General features: G+C 42.3%; 1 protein-coding gene across 2 annotated transcripts in view; it reads left to right on the forward strand.

Moving 5' to 3' along the window:
• The window catches only part of LOC114699958 (calcium-binding mitochondrial carrier protein SCaMC-1), a 41,218-nt gene extending 23,413 nt beyond the window's left edge, over positions 1–17,805 (forward strand). For both annotated transcript variants that reach the window (XM_028879325.2, XM_028879328.2), the window contains exons 5-10: positions 458–616; positions 2,174–2,320; positions 10,586–10,693; positions 12,411–12,578; positions 14,973–15,123; positions 17,296–17,805. In XM_028879325.2, the coding sequence (XP_028735158.1) occupies positions 458–616; positions 2,174–2,320; positions 10,586–10,693; positions 12,411–12,578; positions 14,973–15,123; positions 17,296–17,480 (918 nt within the window). In that variant the 3' untranslated portion in view covers positions 17,481–17,805. The remainder of the gene's footprint in view (positions 1–457; positions 617–2,173; positions 2,321–10,585; positions 10,694–12,410; positions 12,579–14,972; positions 15,124–17,295) is intronic.
• The last annotated feature ends 1,805 nt before the right edge of the window (positions 17,806–19,610 follow it).

The raw sequence follows: 19,610 nt of genomic DNA on the forward strand, positions 1-19,610 counted from the left end.
ATTTATATATACTTCATAGTACAGACAGAGTGTAATGGGCCTTAAGACAACTTGAGTGTCTGAAGTACTGGCTAAGTAGTTTTTTCAAAGCTGTCCCCAACTGTGTGGTTTTCTAGACTGTGAAAAGTGACTGACAAGGATTAACTAAATGTGGCAAAATATTTATTACCCCTTCATTGCAGTTCAGTCCAATAAAACTCACCTGATTTGAAAAGAAAGAGAAACGTGGGACTTTGTAACTGACAATTCCCAGGTCGTGTTCATTGAATCTGCATTACTTTGGTTCTGCATTACATTCAGGGGGACTAGATGCTAACTCAGGTGTGCTCAGATTGGTTCACTGTCAATCCCAAGGAAGAACCTTGATCATAACAGTAACAGCTCTGGCACAAAAAGAAAGTTCTGGGCTTATCTGTTTGGGACTGAAGAACTGTGGCATCTCTTTCCATTTTACCAGGGAATTGACATAGGAGACAGTTTAACTATTCCGGATGAATTCACAGAAGATGAGAAGAAATCAGGACAGTGGTGGCGGCAGCTTCTGGCAGGAGGCGTGGCTGGAGCCGTCTCCCGAACAAGCACTGCTCCTTTGGATCGCCTCAAAGTCATGATGCAGGTGAGCCGCGCCTGGTGCCAGCCTGTATGGAAAGCATGCTATGTCCAGTCGCAGGCCTACATTCTGTAGAAAATTATATTCTGCTACCATTAACCCTCAGATTAGGCACATGTCTAAGTATTTGTATCTGTTCCATTAAACCGTAAATTGTTAGTACTTGTGTGTAATGAAATCTTTGGTATTCTATAACTTCAAATGTCTAATTACAAACAAAAACCAAAACCTTGTCACTATGATAGGGTTCTCATTAAATTATATTTTCTTTGATGTTGTGACTTGAGAAAACAGAGGGTTTCTCAAGTCTAGAATCTTGGTGATAAGAATATAATTTCAGAAATGACTCTAGAGCTCAGGTTAGCAGAAAAGACCCAGGTTTCTAGACAGACCTAGCTGCTCTCTGACCTGGAGAAAAGAAAGAATACTCATTTGTGCAACCATGGTAACCCATTTCATACTCACAGGAGCTCAGGAAAGTGGGTGGTGTGTCTTCACTTTACGTATGAGGAGACGAAGACTGTAAGAATTAAAGTTTCCTTAATGGAGAAGAATAGATGAGGCATGACGTCGCTTTACCTCCAGATCCTTTGGTTCTTACCCAACCTTGGACTTCTGAGATCTCATTTCCTCCATTCCATAATGGGAGTCAGAGTATCTAACAAGGGCGGCCCTAAAGTTGAACTTACAGAGGCACTGGACATACTGGAATAACCTAGAAGACCATAGCAGTTGCTTAAAAATGTTTTTATTTTATTTTATGTGTATGGGTGTTTTGCCATGCAGTGCCCACAGATCCCAGAAGAAGGTGCCAAATCCCCTGGAACTGGAGTTACACATGGTTGTAAGCTGCTATGTGGGTACTGGGAATCAAACCTGTGTCCTCTGCAAGAGTAGGCTGTGCTCTTAGGCACTAAGCCATTTCTAAGATTCCTTAAAAATGTTTTTAAAGTTGTGCTTTATATATATATAATATATATATATATATATATATATATATATATATATATATATATTCAACACTTTTTAAAAAATTGTTTGAACAAAAAAGATAGATGCTTTTTTTCTTTAGCACAGTAGTAAACTGACTTTGAGGAAGCTTGAATAGGCACACATCTTTTCCTTTGTCATAAGTTACTATGAAGTTTATTTTTTAAAATAAAATGGATTTGTTAAGATTGCCATTTCTACACATTTGAAGGGCTCTCCAAAGTCTCCTGCAGGCTTGATACTTCACTAGATGGCCTCATGAAAATACAGACTCATGGTCGTGGTTTATTACAGGGAAGAAATAAGGATTCAAATTAACCAAGGAAAGAAGTGCAGAGGGCAGAGTCCAGGGAAGTTCCAAATGTCGATCTGCTTCTGTCTGTGCCCTGTGCAGCTCTGATGCCTTTCTTTCCTGGTATTGATGTGTAAAAACGGTGAGCAGAACATTGCAGCCCATCAGAGACGGAGGCTTTAGCATTCAGTATCCATCGTTTGGATTCAGCTCAGACCTGCTTTCGAAACAGTTTCAACAATATGCAGAAGTATCCCGTGACACTTTGCTTTTATTTTTAGGTTCATGGTTCCAAATCAATGAATATATTTGGAGGCTTTCGGCAGATGGTGAAGGAAGGAGGAGTCCGTTCCCTTTGGAGAGGAAATGGCACCAATGTCATTAAAATTGCTCCTGAGACAGCTGTTAAGTTCTGGGCTTATGAACAGGTAATTGTTATTACCTGTGGAAATGAATAACACAAGAAGTTAGCTAACTCATTCAGGAAAGATCAGTATGCAATGCTTTGGGTATCGGTTCCTAGTACTCTGCGAGGCAATTCCTTACGGGAGACTAGAACTCGATAAACTCAAAGATTTCACACAGCTGAATTATGGGATTTTGGATTCCCCAATACCGTTTAGAAAGGGAGGCTTTCCCCACCGACCTCTTTTTCTCAGTAGCTCCTCAAAGCATGATTTTGGCTGACTCATCTTGAATTCTAGTGGACGCAGGGGGCACTTCATCTAAGTTTTACAAACTTCCATTTCTGGAAAGAAAACTGTTCAGATGAATTCCTTTGTGTGAATGGAATTGTATTTAGCTTGAAAATTCCATGAAGGCAGGGGTGTCTGGCTTCTCCCTGCACTCCAGCACCTGGGCAGAGCCCAGCATGGGTGAAGGGCTGAGTGTTTGTTGAGTGAATGAATGAGGTAGTAAATGAAGGCATTTGCCTCCCTCTCTGCCGACTGGATTCAAGCACAGTGGTGGGTTTAGAGATTGGCTTCTGCAGTTGTTGGCAGAGTCATTGGAGCTGCTGTACAGTTAGTTTCTCTTCTGTCGTCTCTTCCGTTATTGTCCATCATGGTCTACACGAGCCTTAACGTTCAACTCCATACTCCAGTTTCTTATTTGAGTACGTTGAATGCTGTTCTGGAGGGACTGTCCTGGAGAAGTGCCACTCTTTTGAAATGACCAGAGCTGGTGGTATCCATTTCTTGATTGCGGAATAGAGAAGCAAAGAACAGCTGGCCTCAGGTGGAGCCCATTCCGGGGGCGGGGGGAGATTTTCCTGATTTGAATGCCTGAGCATTCAAATTATGACTAATTTTATAATAGGAAAGCCAGAGCCTAAGATACATATTCAAAAATAACACTGTTATTTTAATATGGGGAAGTTTGGTGTATCTGAAAGCTCACACACAGCACACTTGGTACCATTTGACATATTCTTAACCTGGCCCCTCCAACAGGCTTACTCATTCTATCCACTCCCCTCCCTCTTTTTAATGATGCTGGAATTTGAATTTAGGGTTGCTACATGGGCCAGGCAAGAGCTTGACCACTGAGCTATAATGCCAGCCGTGTGTGTGGGGATCTAATTTGAAAACCTACTTCCCAGGAAACAGAATCAGCATTTAAGCCCCACGTTTCTGCTAGGATTGTTAATGTAGAGGCATCTCATCATACTGTATAATTGAGGCATCTCATCATACTGTAAGTGAATTGATTTCTAGCATCTGATTTGTGTTTTGCTACCATGAAATACCATCTAAGGTATGGTTCAACAGTAGAAACTTATTTCTCACAGTTTTCAAACTTAAGCAGTATCAGATTAATAGGCTAGGCAGTGGAGATTCTCTCCCTGGCTTCTTGCTCCATAGTCATATGGCCTCGGTGCATGGTTTGGTGGAATGTAAACTGTCAGGTGTCTCTTCTGATAAGGATGCTAGTTCTATCCCGAGGCCTTAGAACCTCTTCTAACCACAAATGTCCCCAAAGGCCTCATCTCCTAATACCATCACAATGGAGATTAGGATTTAATATAAGAATTTAGGAGGGGGCACTGTTACCCCAAAGCTGCTATTAATGTACATTTTTTTAAAATTAAGTTTTAAAAATTTATTTTACATACCAACCACAGTTTTCCCTAGCTCCTCTCTTCCTGTTCCCTCCCACACCTAACACATCCATTCAGAAAGGGTGAGGTCTCCTATGGGAGTCAACAAAACATGGCACATCAAGTTGAGGCAGAACCAAGCTGCTCCTCCCTGCACCAAGGCTGAGTGAGGCATCCCATCATAAGGGAGTAGGTTCCAAAACGCCAGCTCATGCACCAGGGACAAGTCCTGGTCCCACTGCTAGGGGCCCCACAAACAGACCAAGCTACACAACTGTCATCCACATGCAGAGGGCTAGGTCAGTCCCATGCAGGCTCCCTAGCTGTTGGTCTAGAGTCTCTGAGCTCCCATGAGCTTGGGTCAGCTGTCTCTGTGGGATCCCCCTCCATGACCTTGAAGCCCCCTGACTCGTACAGTACAATCCTTCCTCCCTTTCTTCAGCAGGACTCCTGGAGCTAGGCGCAGTGCTTAGCTGTGGATCTCTGCATCTGCTTCTATCAGTTACTGGATGAAGGTTCTATGACGCCAATTAGGGTAGTCACTAATCTGATGACAGGAGAAGGCCAGTTTAGACACCCTCTCCACTATTGCTAGGAATCTTAGCTAGGGTCATCCTTGTGGATTCCTGGGAGTTTCCCTGGCACCAGGTTTCTCCTCAATCCCATAATGGCTCCCTCTATCAAGATACCTCTTTAGTTGCTCTCTCTCTCTCTCCTTTACTCCCTCAACTCAACCAACCCGATCTCTTATGTTCCCATTCCCCACCCCCACCCCCACTTCCAGTTAGTTTACCCAGGGGATCTCATTTATTTCCCCTTCCCAGGGCAATCCATGTATGCCTCTTAGGGTCATCCTTGTTACCTAGCTTCTTTGGGGCTGTGAATGGTAGCCTAGTTATCCTTTGCTTTACATTTAATATCCACTTATGAGTGAATACATATCATGCCTGTCTTTCTGGGTCTGGGTTACCTCACTCAGGATGATTTTTATCATCTTGGGTATATGCCCAAGAGTAGTATTGCTGGGTCTTCAGGTAGATTGATTCCCAATTTTCTGAGAAACCTTAATACTGATTTCCAAAGTGGCTGTACAAGTTTGAACTCCCACAACAGTGGAGGAGTGTTCCCCTTGCTCTACATTCTCTCCAACATAGGCTGTCATTGGCATTTTTGATCTTAGCCATTCTGACAGGTATAAGATAGTATCTCAGAGTCATTTTGATTCACATTTCCCTGAGAGCTAAGAATGTTGAACAATTCTTTAAGTGTATCTCAGCCATTTGAGAATCTTCTGCTGAGAATTCTTTGTCTAAACTTGCACCTCATTTTTTAGTTGGATTATTTGTTGTTTTTATGTCTAGCTTCTTGAGTTCTTTATATATTTTAGAGATCAGCCTATGTCAGATGTGGGGTTGATTAAAATATTTTCCCATTCTGTAGGCTGCCATTTTGTCTTACTGACAGTGTCCTTTGCCTTACAGAAGCTTTTCTGCTTCAGGAGGTCCTGTTTATTAATTGTCAATTTCAGTGTCTGTGCTACTAGTGTTATATTCAGGAAGTGATCTCATGTGCCGATGTGTACAAGGCAGCATACTCCCCACTTTTTCTTCTATCAAGTTTAGTGTAACTGGATTTATGTTGAGGTCTTTGATACACTTGAGCATGACCTGAGTTTTGTGCAGGGTGATAGATATGGATCTATTTGCATGCTTCTACATACAGTCATCCAGTTATGCCAACACCATTTGTTGAAGATGCTTTCTTTTTTCTGTTGTATAGTTTTGGCTTCTTTGTCAAAAATTAGGTGTTCATAGGCATGTGGATTTATGTCAGGGTCTTTGATTCGATTCCATTGATCCATGTGTCTGTTTTTAATGCCAATACCAAACTGTTTTTATTACTATAGCTCTATAGTAGAGCTTGAAGTCAGGGTTGGTGATACCACTGGAAGTTCCTTTATTGTACAGAATTGTTTTTAGCTATCCTGGGTTTTTTATTTTTTCCATATGAAGTTGAGTATTGTTCTTTTGAGGTCTGTGAAGAATTGTGTTGGGATTTTGATGGGGATTGCACTGAATCCGTAGATTGCTTTTGGTAAGATTGCCATTTTTACTATGTTAATCCTACCTATCTAGGAGCATGGGAAATCTTTCTGTTTTCTGATATCTTCTTCACTTTCATTCTTCAAAGACTTAAAGTTCTTGTCATACAGGTCTTTCATTTATTTGGTTAGAGTTACCCTAAGATATTTTATATTATTTATGGCTAATGTAAAGGGTGTTGTTTCCCTCATCGCTTTCTCAGCCCATTTATCATTTGTATATAGGAGAGCTACTGATTTTTTGTGTGTGTTAGTCTTGTATCCTGCTACATTGCTGATGGTGTTTATCAGCTGTAGGAGTTTCCTGGTAGAATTTTTGGGGTCACTTATGTATACTATCATATCATCTGCAAATAGTGAAAGTTTGACTTCTTCCTTTCCAATTTGTATCCCCTTTATCTCCTTTTGTTGTCTTATTGCTCTAGCTAGAACTTCAAGTACTATATTGAATAGATAGGGGGAGAGTGGACAGCCTTGTCTTGTTCTTGATTTTAGCAGAATTGCTTTGAGTTTCTCCTCATTTGATTTGATGTTGGCAGTTGGCTTGCTGTATATTGTTTTTATTATGTTTAGATATGTTCCTTGTATCCCTGATCTCTCCAAGACCTTTATTATGAAGTGGTGTTGGATATTGTCGAAGGCTTTTTCAGCATCTAATGAGATGATCATGTGTTTTTTTTTCTTTCAGTTTGTTTATATGATAAATTACATTGACAGATTTTTGTATGTTGAACCATCCCTGCGTTTCTGGGAAAAAGCCTACTTGGTCATGGTGGATGATTTTTTTTTATGTGTTCCTAGATTCGGTTTGCTAGTATTTTATTGGGTATTTTTGCATCAATGTTCATGGGAGATTGGTTTGTAATTCTCTTTCTTTGTTGCATCTTTGTGTGGTTTGATTATCAGTGTAACTGTAGCCTCATAAAAGGAGTTTGGTAACATTCCTTGTTTCTATTTTGTGGAACAACTTGAGAGTATTGGTATTAGTTCTTCTTTGAAATCCTGGTAGGATTTTGTGCTGAAACCATCTGGCCCTAGGCTTTTTTTGGCTGGGAGACTTTTAATGATTGTTTCTATTTTGTTAGGGATTATTGGTCTATTTAAATTGTTCATCTGGTCTTGATTTAATTTTGGTATGTGATACCTATTTAGAAAACTGCCCATTTCTTTTAGATTTTCCAATTTTGTGGAGTACAGATTTTTGAAATATGACTTAATGATTCTCTGGATTTCCTCAGTATTCTGTTTTGTTAATTTGGATAGTCTCTCTCTGCTTTTTGGTTAGTTTAGATAAGGGTTTGTTCATATTGTTGATTTTCTCAAAGAGCCAACTCTTTGTTTCATTGATTCTTTGTATTGTTCTCTTTGTTTCTATTTTATTGATTTCAGCTCTCAGTTTGATTATTTCCTGGCATCTGTTCCTCCTGGGTGAGTTTGCCTCTTTTGTTCTAGAGCTTTCAGGTGTGCTGTTTAAGCCGCTAGTGTAATATTTTCCAAATTCTCTATGTAGGCACTTAGTGCTATGAATTTCCCTCTTAGCACTGCTTTCATAGTGTCCTATAAGTTTGGGTTTGTTGTGCATTCATTTTCATTTAATTCTAGGAAGTCTTTAAATTTTTTTATTTCTTCCTTGACCCACTGGTGATTCAGTTGAGTGTTGTTCAATTTCCATGAGTTTGTAGGCTTTCTGCAATTTGTGTTGTTGTTGAATTCTAATCTGAAGCCATGGTGATCTTATAAGATACAGGGAGTTATTTCATTTTTTTTTTTTTTTTTTTTTTGTATCTGTTGAGGTTGCTTTGTGACTGAGTTTGTGGTCAATTTTAGAGAAGGTTCCATGAGGTACTGAGAAGAAGATATATTCTTTTGTGTTTGGGTGAAATGTTCTATAGATATCTGGTAAGTCCATTTGAGTCATAACATCCGTTAGTTCCTTTATTTCTCTGTTAAGTTTCTGTCTGGCAGACCTGTCCATTGGTGAGAGTGGGGTGTTGAAGTCTCCCACTATTAGTGTGTGGGGTTTGATGTGTGATTTAAGCTTTAGTAATGTTTCTTTTATAAATGTGGATGTGTAGCTGGAGTTTTCTCCAGTCCCACTCAGACCCGCAGCCACTCAGACCCAAATAAAAACACAGATGCTTATATTATTTAAACTGTTTGGCCTAATGGCTCAAGCTTCTTGTTATCTAGTTCTCATATTTTAAATTAACCCATTTCTATTAATCTATAAGTTGCCACGTGGCTTGTGGCTTACTGATACCTTACATCTTGCTTCTCATGGTGGCGGCAACTGTCAGCATTTCCTGACTCAGCCTTCCACCTCCCAGCATTCTCCTGTCTCTTTGTCCCACCTATACTTCCTGTCTGGCTACTGGCCAATCAGCATTTTATTTATCAACCAATCAGAGTGATACAGTCACAGCATCCAGAACATATCTACAGCATGGATGTCCTTGTATTTGGGGAATAAATATTCAGAAGTGAGACGCCATCTTGATGGATTTTTTTTCCTGTGATGGATATGAAATGTTATTTTTTTTATCTATTGACTAATTTTAGTTTGAAGTCTATGTTGTTGGATATTAGGATAGCTACACTAGCTTGTTTCTTGGGTTCATTTGATTGGAAAATATTTTCCCAAATTCTTTACTCTGAGGTAATGTCTGTCTTTGAGGTTAAAGTGTGTTTCTTGTATACAGCAGAAGGATGGGTCCTGTTTTCATATCCATTCTGTTAGACTGTGTCTTTTTATAGGTGAATTGAGATAATTGATATTGCGGGATATTAATGACCAGTGATTGTTAATTTCTGTTATTTTTGGTTTTGTTAGTGATGGTGGTAGGTGTGTGTGTTTCCCTTCTTTGGGATTTGTTGGTGTGAGGTTATCTATTAGCTTGTTTTTGTGGGTACAGCTAACTTCTTTGGGTTGGAGTTTTCCTTCTAGTACCTTCTGTAGGGCTGGATTTGTGGATAGGTATTGTTTAAACCTGGTTTTGTCATGGAATATCTTGTTTTCTCCATCTATGGTGATTGAAGTTTTCCTGGATAGAGTAGTCTGGGCTGGCATCTATGGTCTCTTAGTGTCTGTCCAGGACCTTCTGGATCTCAGAATCTCCATGAGAAGTCAGGTGTAATTCTGATAGTTCTGCCTTTATGTGTTACTTGGCCTTTCTCCTTTGCAGCTCTTAGTATTCTTTCTTTATTCTGTGTGTTTAGTGTTTTGATTATTTTGTGGTGAGAGGACTTTTTTTTTTGGTCCAGTCTATTGGGTGTTCTGTAAGCTTCTTATACTTTCATAGGCATTTCCTTCTTTAGGTTGGAAAGCTTTCTTCTATGATTTTGTTGAATATATTTTCTGTGCCTTTGAGCTAGAATTCTTCTTCTTCTATCCCTATTATTTTTAGGTTTGCTCTTTTCATGGTGTCCCAGATTTGCTGGATGTTTTGTGTTAAGAATTTGTTGGATTCAACATTTTTTTGACCAATGAATTTATTTCCTCTACCGTATCTTCAGTGCCTGAAATTCTCTCTTCCATCTCTTATATTTTGTTGGTTATACTTGCATCTGTAATTCCTGTTCCATTTCCCAGATTTTCCATTTTCAGAATTCCCTCAGTTTGTGTTTTCTTTATCACTTCTACTTCAATTTTCAAGTCTTGAATTGTTTCTTTCGCCTGTTTGATCATTTCCTCTTGGCTTTTTAAAGCAATTAATTGATTTCTTCCAATTTTTTGTCTTTTCCTCCATTTCTTTAAGGGAATTCTTCATTTCCTCTTTAAAGGCCTCTATCATCTTCATAAAGTCATTTTGAAGGTTGTTTTCTTTTGCTTCATCTGCATCGGCATGTTCAAGTCTTGCTGTTGTAGAACTACTAGTTTCTGGTGGTGCCATATTGTCCTTTATGTTGTTGAATGTGTTCTTACACTGCTGTTCACCCATCTGGGTTTGGGATAGTTAGAGGTACAGGTGTTGATTCTTGTGATGTCTTTGTTGGATGGGTCTTTTGTTCCTTTATTGTCTTTTGCCCTGAATGCCCAAGGGTTCTGGTGATTGGCTGGTTGTCAGGCTGAGTAGGGTTGTCTCCGAGGTTTGTGGGGATTTGGGTGCCTAGATCTAGTGTATTGTCCACTTCCTTTGGCTGGTGTGGGCTTTACTTGTGCCTTTGGGGTCTGTTCTTCCAACTGGTGTGGCTTGTGCCTGCGCCTATGGTTTCCAACTGGTGTGGGTGGCGCTTGTGCCTATAGGGGCTGCTGATGCTGCTGGAGAGGGCTGTTCAGGGGGAAGATGCTGGGTGGGTGGGATTGGACAGTGGAGTGGGTCTGTTCTTCCAACTGGTGTGGGTGGCGCTTGTGCCTATAGGGGTTGTCGACGTCGTGGGACATGGTTGGCCAGGGGAGGATGTGGGTTCCGTGGGTTTGGGCAGCGGAGTGGTCTTGTAGGTTACGGAGTCCAACGACGGCGGTTTAGTGTGCCTCTTAAAACTTCCTTTTTACAGTACAAGAAGCTGCTTACCGAAGAAGGACAGAAATTGGGAACCTTTGAGAGGTTTGTTTCTGGTTCCATGGCTGGGGCAACTGCGCAGACTTTTATCTATCCCATGGAGGTAGGTACCATGGTGGCCTGACTGCTTGGTGGCGTTTTGCACTGGCTGGCTGTAGTTGTGTGCTAAGTTAACCCAAACTCAACAGCTTGAAACGAGCCTCAGCATCTCACAGTTGTGGCAGTGAGGAGTGTGAGAGCGGCACAGCCCGGGCTCCCTGCCTGTCTCACCGGGAGTGGATCTGCTTTCAGGCTCACTGAGGTGGCTGCTGCCCGGCCTCGCTGGCTGTTGCCTGGAAGCACCGGGTCTCTCAGGCGAGCCTTTCTAGATGGCCTGTGTATCCTCACAGCATGGTAACCTCGCTTCCTTTACAGTCAGTGATGTGAGCCAGAAGAGAGAAAGAGACTGCGTGCCAATCAACTAGTGCCTGTTGTCGCTTTCACTGTGCCCTGTTGGCGACACAGGTTGACCCAGGGACTGTGTGTGAGGGGACCCTGCAAAGCAGAGCATCAGTGGACACAGGACCCTCTGGAGCCATCTCAGAGGCTGGCTGCCACGGAGCTGATAAGGGTTATGGCTCTCATTCCTGTCCAGCGAGCTTTTGTACCATAACCCCAGCAGTGGAAGCCGAGGCTTTGGTTGTGGGGTGGTAATAACAACTAGACATCCTTCCGGAAGAACGTGGGCTGGCTAGCAAACTGTGGACCTCCTGTGCCCTGTGTGCACAGCCTCAGTTAAGAATTGTTGTTACACCTGACAAAGACAGGAAGAAGCGAAGGGAAAGCAAAGAACACGTTAACGGAGACTCGCATTTGAGGCTAGCAAAGACTGAAATGTTTATTGTTTGGCTATTGCAAAAAAGTGTTTGCCAACTCCCACTTTACAGCAAAACTAATGCAGTAGATAGGGATAGTTTTATGGATACAACTAGGGGTTTTCAATAGCTTATAAGACCTAAGCAAAATATACCTTTAACTTGAACCTCTTTGTGATATGCATGCCAATAGATTTGTGTGCGTGTGTATGTGTGCACATGGGCATGCCCGTGTGGGTGCACATGTGTGTGCATGTGCCCGTGGAGGCCAGAGGTCAGCCTCAGGTGTCGTTCATCAGGAGGCACTGTGTACCTTGTATTTTGAGACTGGGTCTCTCACTGGCCTGAGCTCACTGTTATGGGCCAGGCTGACAGGCCAGAGAACCCCAGAGAGCTGTCTTACCTCCTCAGGGGGCCCACAGGCATCCACTCCCATGCCTGACTTCTTATGTGGGTTTTACGGCATCAAACTCAAGGCCACATGCTTGTGCCATAAGTGCTCTGTAGATTGTGGTACCTCTGAGCTTCTAGAGATATTTTAGACTACCCTCACACCCCTCATTTCAACCAATACCACCCCCTTCCCACCCTCCACCTCCTCAGCCTGGGCTCCAAGCTGAAGATACTGGAATTGTCCCCTAATCCATTTTCTTCACCTTCCTTGACAATTAATTTTATTATGACATCAAAAGATTACCTGGTTCACATTTTTTTGTTTTGTTTTGTTTTTGGTTTTTTTTTGTTTTTGTTTTTTTCAAAGCCCTCCTTTAGACTCTCTTTGAAATAACTGGCCCTTCCTGGCTCTGATTTTAGCTTCTCAATGGAAGTTACCCATGAGGGAGACTCTATCAGTGAACTGGACATTCTCTTGAGAGAGAGAATTTCCTAGTGCTCCACAAAATCAATACACTTGAACTGTTCGATGTTAAATGTGAATGATACTGTGTTCCGTTCTCCGGTATCCAGGTTCTGAAAACCCGGCTAGCTGTAGCCAAAACTGGACAATACTCTGGAATATACGGTTGTGCCAAGAAGATTTTGAAACACGAAGGCTTTGGGGCTTTTTACAAAGGCTATGTTCCCAACTTACTGGGCATTATTCCTTACGCAGGCATCGATCTCGCTGTGTATGAGGTGAGTGAGGGTACAGCATGCTCCTGTCCGCAGTGTAGGTAGTCTGCGAGGTGGAGAGCTGGGTGTGACTGGACTGCCCCTTGTGTGTCCTTCGATCTTTCCCGCACCCTGATTGTGAGAGCACACATGTACTGAATCACTTTTTGTGTTAGGTTTGCTTGCGTATTTACTTTTGTTCACAAAGAGGATGGACGAAAATTTGGTTTAGAAGATGGCATGAGGGGCTGGGAGACACGGAAAAAATAAGCAGAAATGTATTAGGATTACTAAAATCGGGCACTGATAAAGCCAGGCTTCATCCCTTGTCATCTGGCAGTCCCTAGGGCTGGAGGTGGGTGTGGGAAAGGCAGCTCAGCCTATAAAATGAAGCCTGAGCATGGAGACTCAGCTCAGGCAACTCAGAATACAAACCCCGGGTCACTCCCGCCACTCAGGTCAAAGACTGTGGGTCGCCCCTGCCACATGGATCCCTTAACTTAGGAATCTGACAGACATTTACTGAACACACACTACATTCAAACCGTTGCTTTAGATACTGAGTTGAAAGAAGGACTCAGGGCCTTTAAGAACCCAAAGGTCTGGTGAGGAGATGGGCAAGCCCAAAGAGAAACTCAGATTGTCTGTCATGCTGTGACAGATGTGAGTCAGCACACACACTAGGAGGGAGCTGAGCCCCAGCTCAGGAAGGAAAGCGGGTAATGGAAGCCACCCAGAAGACTTATTTTATTATATATGTATTATATATTATATCTTAGAAGACTTATTTTTAAATATATTGATTATTCATTTATTATTATACTCATTTTCACTTTTTCATAGATCCCTTCCTTCTCCACCTACCCAGCTTTGTGTCCTAATTTTTATAAAATAACTTGCAGTCATGTGCATTCTCTGTAACAATGACAAGTGATTGCTACTGATTCTTGAACTCTTCATATAAAATTTACTTTAAAAAATAGAAGAGAAACCCTGTCTCGAAAAAACAAAACAAAAACAAAACAAAAAAAATAGAAACATAGGGAGCACTCCCAAACTCCTCCTACAAAGCCAGTGTCCCTCCAATCTAAAAATCTTGACATTGCAAAAATCTATCTCAAGTCAATCAGAATTGTATATAAAGCCACTCCTTACCCCTGGGCGTCCCTGTTCTGTTTTGATGACAAGCAGTCATCAAAAGTCATCTTTTCATAGTGAGTCCCCTAACATGGATTTACAATGAATTCTCATGCTTTTATTTTTGAATTCTGTATCAGATTTCAAAGTTGTCTACATGCCTGTATTACAATATCGGAAGACCATCGTTTCCTCTTTACTCATTTTACTGTGGGCTTTTCACGTTTCCTGCTGCTGCTTATTGCCCTTTTGTTTCAGATTGAAGGATGCCTTTGTCATCTCTTGCAGGTCTAGTGGTGGTACATTCTCTCAGCTTTTACTGATCCACGGAGCTCTTAATTTCTCCTTCATATTCAAAAGACAGTTTTGTCAATATATTGTTCTTGGTTGGCGGGGTCCTTCTGTTGTTGTCTAGTCTTAGTAGTTGGAATGCAACATCCTAGCCCACAAGGTTTTCATTGAGAAATACAATTCTATAAAACAAACAAAAACAAAAACAAATTTAAAAAATTAAGCGAGAGTCTTGGTTACTTTTTTATTATTCTGATAAGATGCCATGACCAAGGCAACTTACAAAAGAAAATGTTTATTTGGGGCTTACATTTTCAGAGGGTGAGTCCATGACCAACATGGCCAGGAACATGGCGGCAGGCAGGCAGGCAGGCATGGTGCTGGAGAAGTAACTGAAAGTTCACACCTTTATCCACAAGTAAGAGTCAGAGAGAGATAACTGGGAATGTGAAGAGACACCATGACCACAGCAACTCTTGTAAAGGAAAACATTTAATTGAGGCGGGCTTACAGTTTCAGAAGTTTAGTCCATTATCATCATGGTGAGAAGCATGGTGGCGTGCAGGTAGATATGGTGCTGGAGGAGGAGCTGAGAGTTCGACATTTGATCCATAGGCAGCAGACGGAGACTGACTTGAGCTTCTGAGATCACAAAGTTTCAGCCCCCACAGTGACATACTTCCTCCAGCCAGGGCATACCTACTCCGACAAGGCCAAATCTCCCAATAGTGCCACTCCCTATGGGCCAAGCATTCCAACACATGAGTTTATGGGGGCCATTCCTATTCAAACCTCCACAGGGGTATTCTCATTCAAATCGGCACAACTAGGTATATAGGCTTTTAAAAATGTATTAGCATATATAGTTTATGATTAAAATATTTTACTTTTAAAGAGTTAACTACATGAAATGGCCCTGAAGATGTTTATGTTGAGTGAATGACGGCTGAGTATCTCCTTTGTTGATTGGTTTCTTTGTTTCTGGGGCAGCTTTTGAAGTCTTACTGGCTGGAGAACTTTGCAAAAGACTCTGTCAACCCCGGTGTGGTGGTGCTACTGAGCTGTGGGGCCCTGTCCAGCACCTGTGGGCAGCTGGCCAGTTACCCCCTGGCTTTGGTGAGGACTCGAATGCAGGCCCAAGGTGAGTCTGCATTCCAGGGTGGGTGTGGTAACACTTCCTGTCAACCACATGCTTTTTTAAGAGCATCAGGTTTGACGTCTAGCAGATTTGGGCTTAGGTCTTTGCTCCACATCTCTCTCTTTCATTTTGTCTTCCATGAAGAGGGACAAAAAGAATTAACAGGAATATGTGTAAAGAATTTGGCATTTGCTAAATTCTCAAAGTGGTGACTGGACTGTTCATCAGTGCTGTTTAGACCCTAAGCTTGGCACTTTGCCCTTTTCTCTGTGGCACTCCCTCTCTGTGGCACTCTCTCTGCTGGCTCCTAGGCTGCCCTGTCCTGACTCTCCTGTCACTTAAAGACTACTCTCTTCTTGCTGCTTCCTGGCATTTATTGCTGCCTACTCTTTGAAAGCATGAAATACTCTTTGACTTTCTTTTCTGTTCTCCTTTTTCCCTGGTCACCTTCATCTATTGTACTTTCCCTTCTGAACAAGTCCTGGGCATCTGTGGTTCCACTCCCAACCCCTCCTCCAACCAAGCAGTCAGTCACTGGTCTGCATACTTTTGAGTCATCAGGGACCGGACACCTGTCAGATGGGTGCTAGGGTTAGAGAACGCAACAAGTCAGGCATGAATGCGGTCACTGGAGAGTGGAAAAGACATGGGTTCAACCAGAAGATGGCCCTTTATAAAACACCCCATGGCGTGAGATCTACCCCATCTTCAGATGAAGCCTGGGAATGCGGTGGGAGCTAGCTGGGAACAGGCCTGCAGAGTGGCGTATTTGAGGGGCTGAGAGAAATGCAAAATAGCAAACTAAATGTGTGCGGTTGGTCATCTCGCCATTGTGACCATTTGGGGAGCTTGATACTAATATCATCCACATTTGACAAAGGACCAACAGGCAAAAAGCAGTGAAGGAGTGTCCGTAAGGTTATGCATTTGACAGGGAATGGAGCTGCAGTTCAGACCCAATCAGGGATTGGAACTGCTGCACAGTGAGCCTCCCCTTCCTCCGAGCTCAAGTCCTGACCCAGCCCAGCGGCCAAGATCTGCCATTCTTCATCCAGGCCCACTCATGGCTTATCTCCTGTTTCCAGTGTCCATTCCAAAGTTCTCAGCGGGAATTCCGAAGTCTTTAGCCATCATCCCGTGCCTCAGGTTGCGTTGCCCCACCCCCACTCTGCTGCTGGGCGACTTTTCCTGTGGAGGCTAGAGTGAGCTGACCTGTCTGTTCACCCAGGTAGGGGAAGGACAGACTTCGGAAGGAACAGGTTCCCCCCACATCTAGCATAGTGCGTTGGTGAGTTTGCCGGGGTTACGGCTGGAGTTGAGTGACAGCTACTCACAGGGGCTCGAGTGACTCCAAGGCAGCTGCTTCGCCAACACCCCACCCCCACCCTCACCCATCCCCCGCCACCCTAGCCCTGCAACGTGCAGAACGTGCCGCCCCACGCGCAACGCCACAACCCGTGGAGCTGCCCCCTGCAGAGCTGACTGGCGTAGACCAGCTGACCTAGCTCAAAGAAACTCTGTGCATCTCCGCCTACCTTGGTAATTCTCCCTCACCCTCCCCCCCCATCCCCCTGCCCGTCCTTGTCAGCAATACTCCTCCTCCTCTTCCTCCTCCTCCTCTTCCTCCTCCACCCTTCTTTTTTTCTTCCTCCTTTCTTCATCTCTCCCCCTCCTGAGATAATTACAAGGCCCAGGTCTCCTATGCTCTGTCTAAACTTCTCCAAATCTCCCTTTCCCCTATTATCCAAAATGTAACCATTCTAGTCAGGGCTTGGGGAGGATGCTGTGATGGAGTGATGTGGTTAAAAGTGGCGGGCTTGAGCATCAACCACAGCTTCTTGGTTTCGCTACTAGATAACTAGTAGGGTTTTTTCAGGACAAGTTCCTAATTGCCCAATTATGAAATGTATATGCTTATCCTGAAGGGCTAGCACGGAAAGTAATTAACCTAGAACAACCATTCATAAAGAGCTGCCATCATTGTAACTCACTGGTGGGTGATGCACGAAGAGGGTTGCTTTTGTAATTGATTTTTATCGGTCCATTGTATTCCGGACGCCAATCTGAATCCCTAATTGTCTGTTGCAATAATAACGAGGCATGCTTGAACATTGGATTAACCTGGTTCCTGCGGTTTCACTTACCTTTTCTTTTGTTTGTTTATCTGTTTGCTAGCCATGGTAGAAGGGGCCCCGCAGCTGAACATGGTCGGCCTTTTTCGGCGAATAGTCTCCAAAGAAGGGGTGCCAGGACTTTACAGAGGCATCACCCCAAACTTCATGAAGGTGCTCCCTGCCGTCGGCATCAGCTATGTGGTGTACGAAAACATGAAGCAGACGTTGGGAGTGGCTCGGAAGTGAGGCGCCCAAGCTGTCTTTGCCACGATGACCAAAGCTGTCAGCGCGCACGCACACGCGCGCACTCGCTCTCCAGGGTCTTCTGGATTGCAGCACATCTGTTGCAGAGAAGCTGTTTTTCCCCAGCCAAAGGGAAGAGACTCGGCAATCACTTCAAGCATTTGGACTCAGTCTTCTATCTTCAGTCATGTTCAAAATCACAGTTTCAATAAGTGTTGAAGAGGCCACAAAATTGTACTTTATATCACCTTGCACCCTAAATCTGAAAATGTACTTGCTTAAGCTGAAATCATTTTTGTGTGGTAGAATTATAAATCACTAATCTTTGTTCTGATTGGTCCAAGTTTATGTAAATTTGTTTATACCAAAATTTTTTAAAAAATACCCAGAATGATCAGAAAGCCTTGGGACTCAAATTGTTCTATATATTTTGGGTATCTTTATAGATGTAAAATTCTCCTACAGGAACATTAGTAGAAAAAAATCACTGTACTTAAAATCAATCTTGCACAGTTTATATCCTCATCTGTAAGCACAATAAGGATGAATTATAGTAGCCAAATTTGTGTATGGAGGAGCAGTGAGATAATATTATTTCGGTGGACACTCTTCTGTTCTACTTGAATTGTTATTTGGTCCCCACTTTTAGACATTGATTGTCATATGTCGTTAAATTATTGATACAAGTTATTTGGTAGATCCATTGCTTTCAAAAAACATCTGTGAACAAAACTGTTGACTTGTACCATTTCCTAGAGAGTGTCTTGGTTTTGTTCTTTTTTTTTTTTTTTTTTTTTTTTCCTCTTTGAATCAAATTCTCTTAATCAGGAAGGCTCCCTGGGACCTTCACAGCAATCTGAAATTGCTCTTTTCATGACTTGAGTGCTGATTTCAGGTAGATGACACCTTCATTTCACTTTTACGGTTGAAGTCTTTTGAACCTGCGCCTTGCAGATGGAGTGGCCAAAGCTAAGACACCAGCACATTTCAACAGCAGTATATATTCATTGTATGTATTTGAATGAAAGGCTCAATCTGCAAACATACGCATCCACATTTTCACTTGCCTCAAGATTTAGGAAGATGGCAGGACATTTGTAATATCAACAGCACTTAAAATTTTTACTGAAGCTGATTTTGTAGTCAATGATCTTTTATGATTTGTTTTATTACAACTTAGAAAAATCTTATTTCTTCTATAAGAAGATATTCAATATTCTTACCTGCCTGTGGAGGGAGAGGCAGGTGACTCTCTGAGTTCAAGGCCAGCCTGGTCTACAGAATGAGTTCCAGGATGGCCACAGCTACGCAGAGAAACCGTGTCTCAAAAAACCACACACACACACACACACACACACACACACACACACACACACACACATTCTTAACATTTTAAGATTTAGTCCATATACTCATTTAGTTTCTGGTAATTTATGTTATAATTGCTTTTTGAAAAATCTAGTGAAATGGGAATCTTTGACCCTAGCCTACCTCTTTTATTTTTTGAACCAAAGAGAAAAGATGGACTTGTGTTTATGAGACTCTTTCTACAACATAGTTTGGTTTGTGTTAGTGACGGACACCTGTTGTTGTCTCAGTCTTTTTATACTGTGTAAGGAAAGGGAGCAACTCTCCTTTGTCCTCAGGGTTATTGTACTTTTGAGTAATGCATAGAATGACAATATTAAGGTACAGGATTCATTCCTTTTTTACTCATAACAATTATGGAAATGAATAATTCTGTTAATGTTTTTGGAATTTCAAACGGACGAAAACTATGAAAATATTCATAGTTCATTATGAAATTAAAGTGCCTCCCCATGAACATGTGTAAAGTATCACTGATTTATTTGTGCATCTTGTATCTTTTGGGAAAAAAACTCTCATTGAAGACAGCTTATTTCTGACATTGCTACACAGTTACTGCTCATTTGTATTAAAGATGTATGTCTGTTTGTAAAATGACTTGTTTCCTGATTGTCCTAGTGTCCTCTCCGTGGCTGGGACAAAACTCTCCGAATGACAGGGACACAGGGAGGAAAGGGTTCCTTCCCCTTACAGGACACACTCCGCCATGGGGAGAAGTCAGGGCAGGGCAGAAGCAGGAACCATGTGGGCTGTTCCTTCTTACAA

Source organism: Peromyscus leucopus, chromosome 6 (assembly GCF_004664715.2).
Source record: "Peromyscus leucopus breed LL Stock chromosome 6, UCI_PerLeu_2.1, whole genome shotgun sequence".
Classification (NCBI taxonomy): domain Eukaryota; kingdom Metazoa; phylum Chordata; class Mammalia; order Rodentia; family Cricetidae; genus Peromyscus; species Peromyscus leucopus.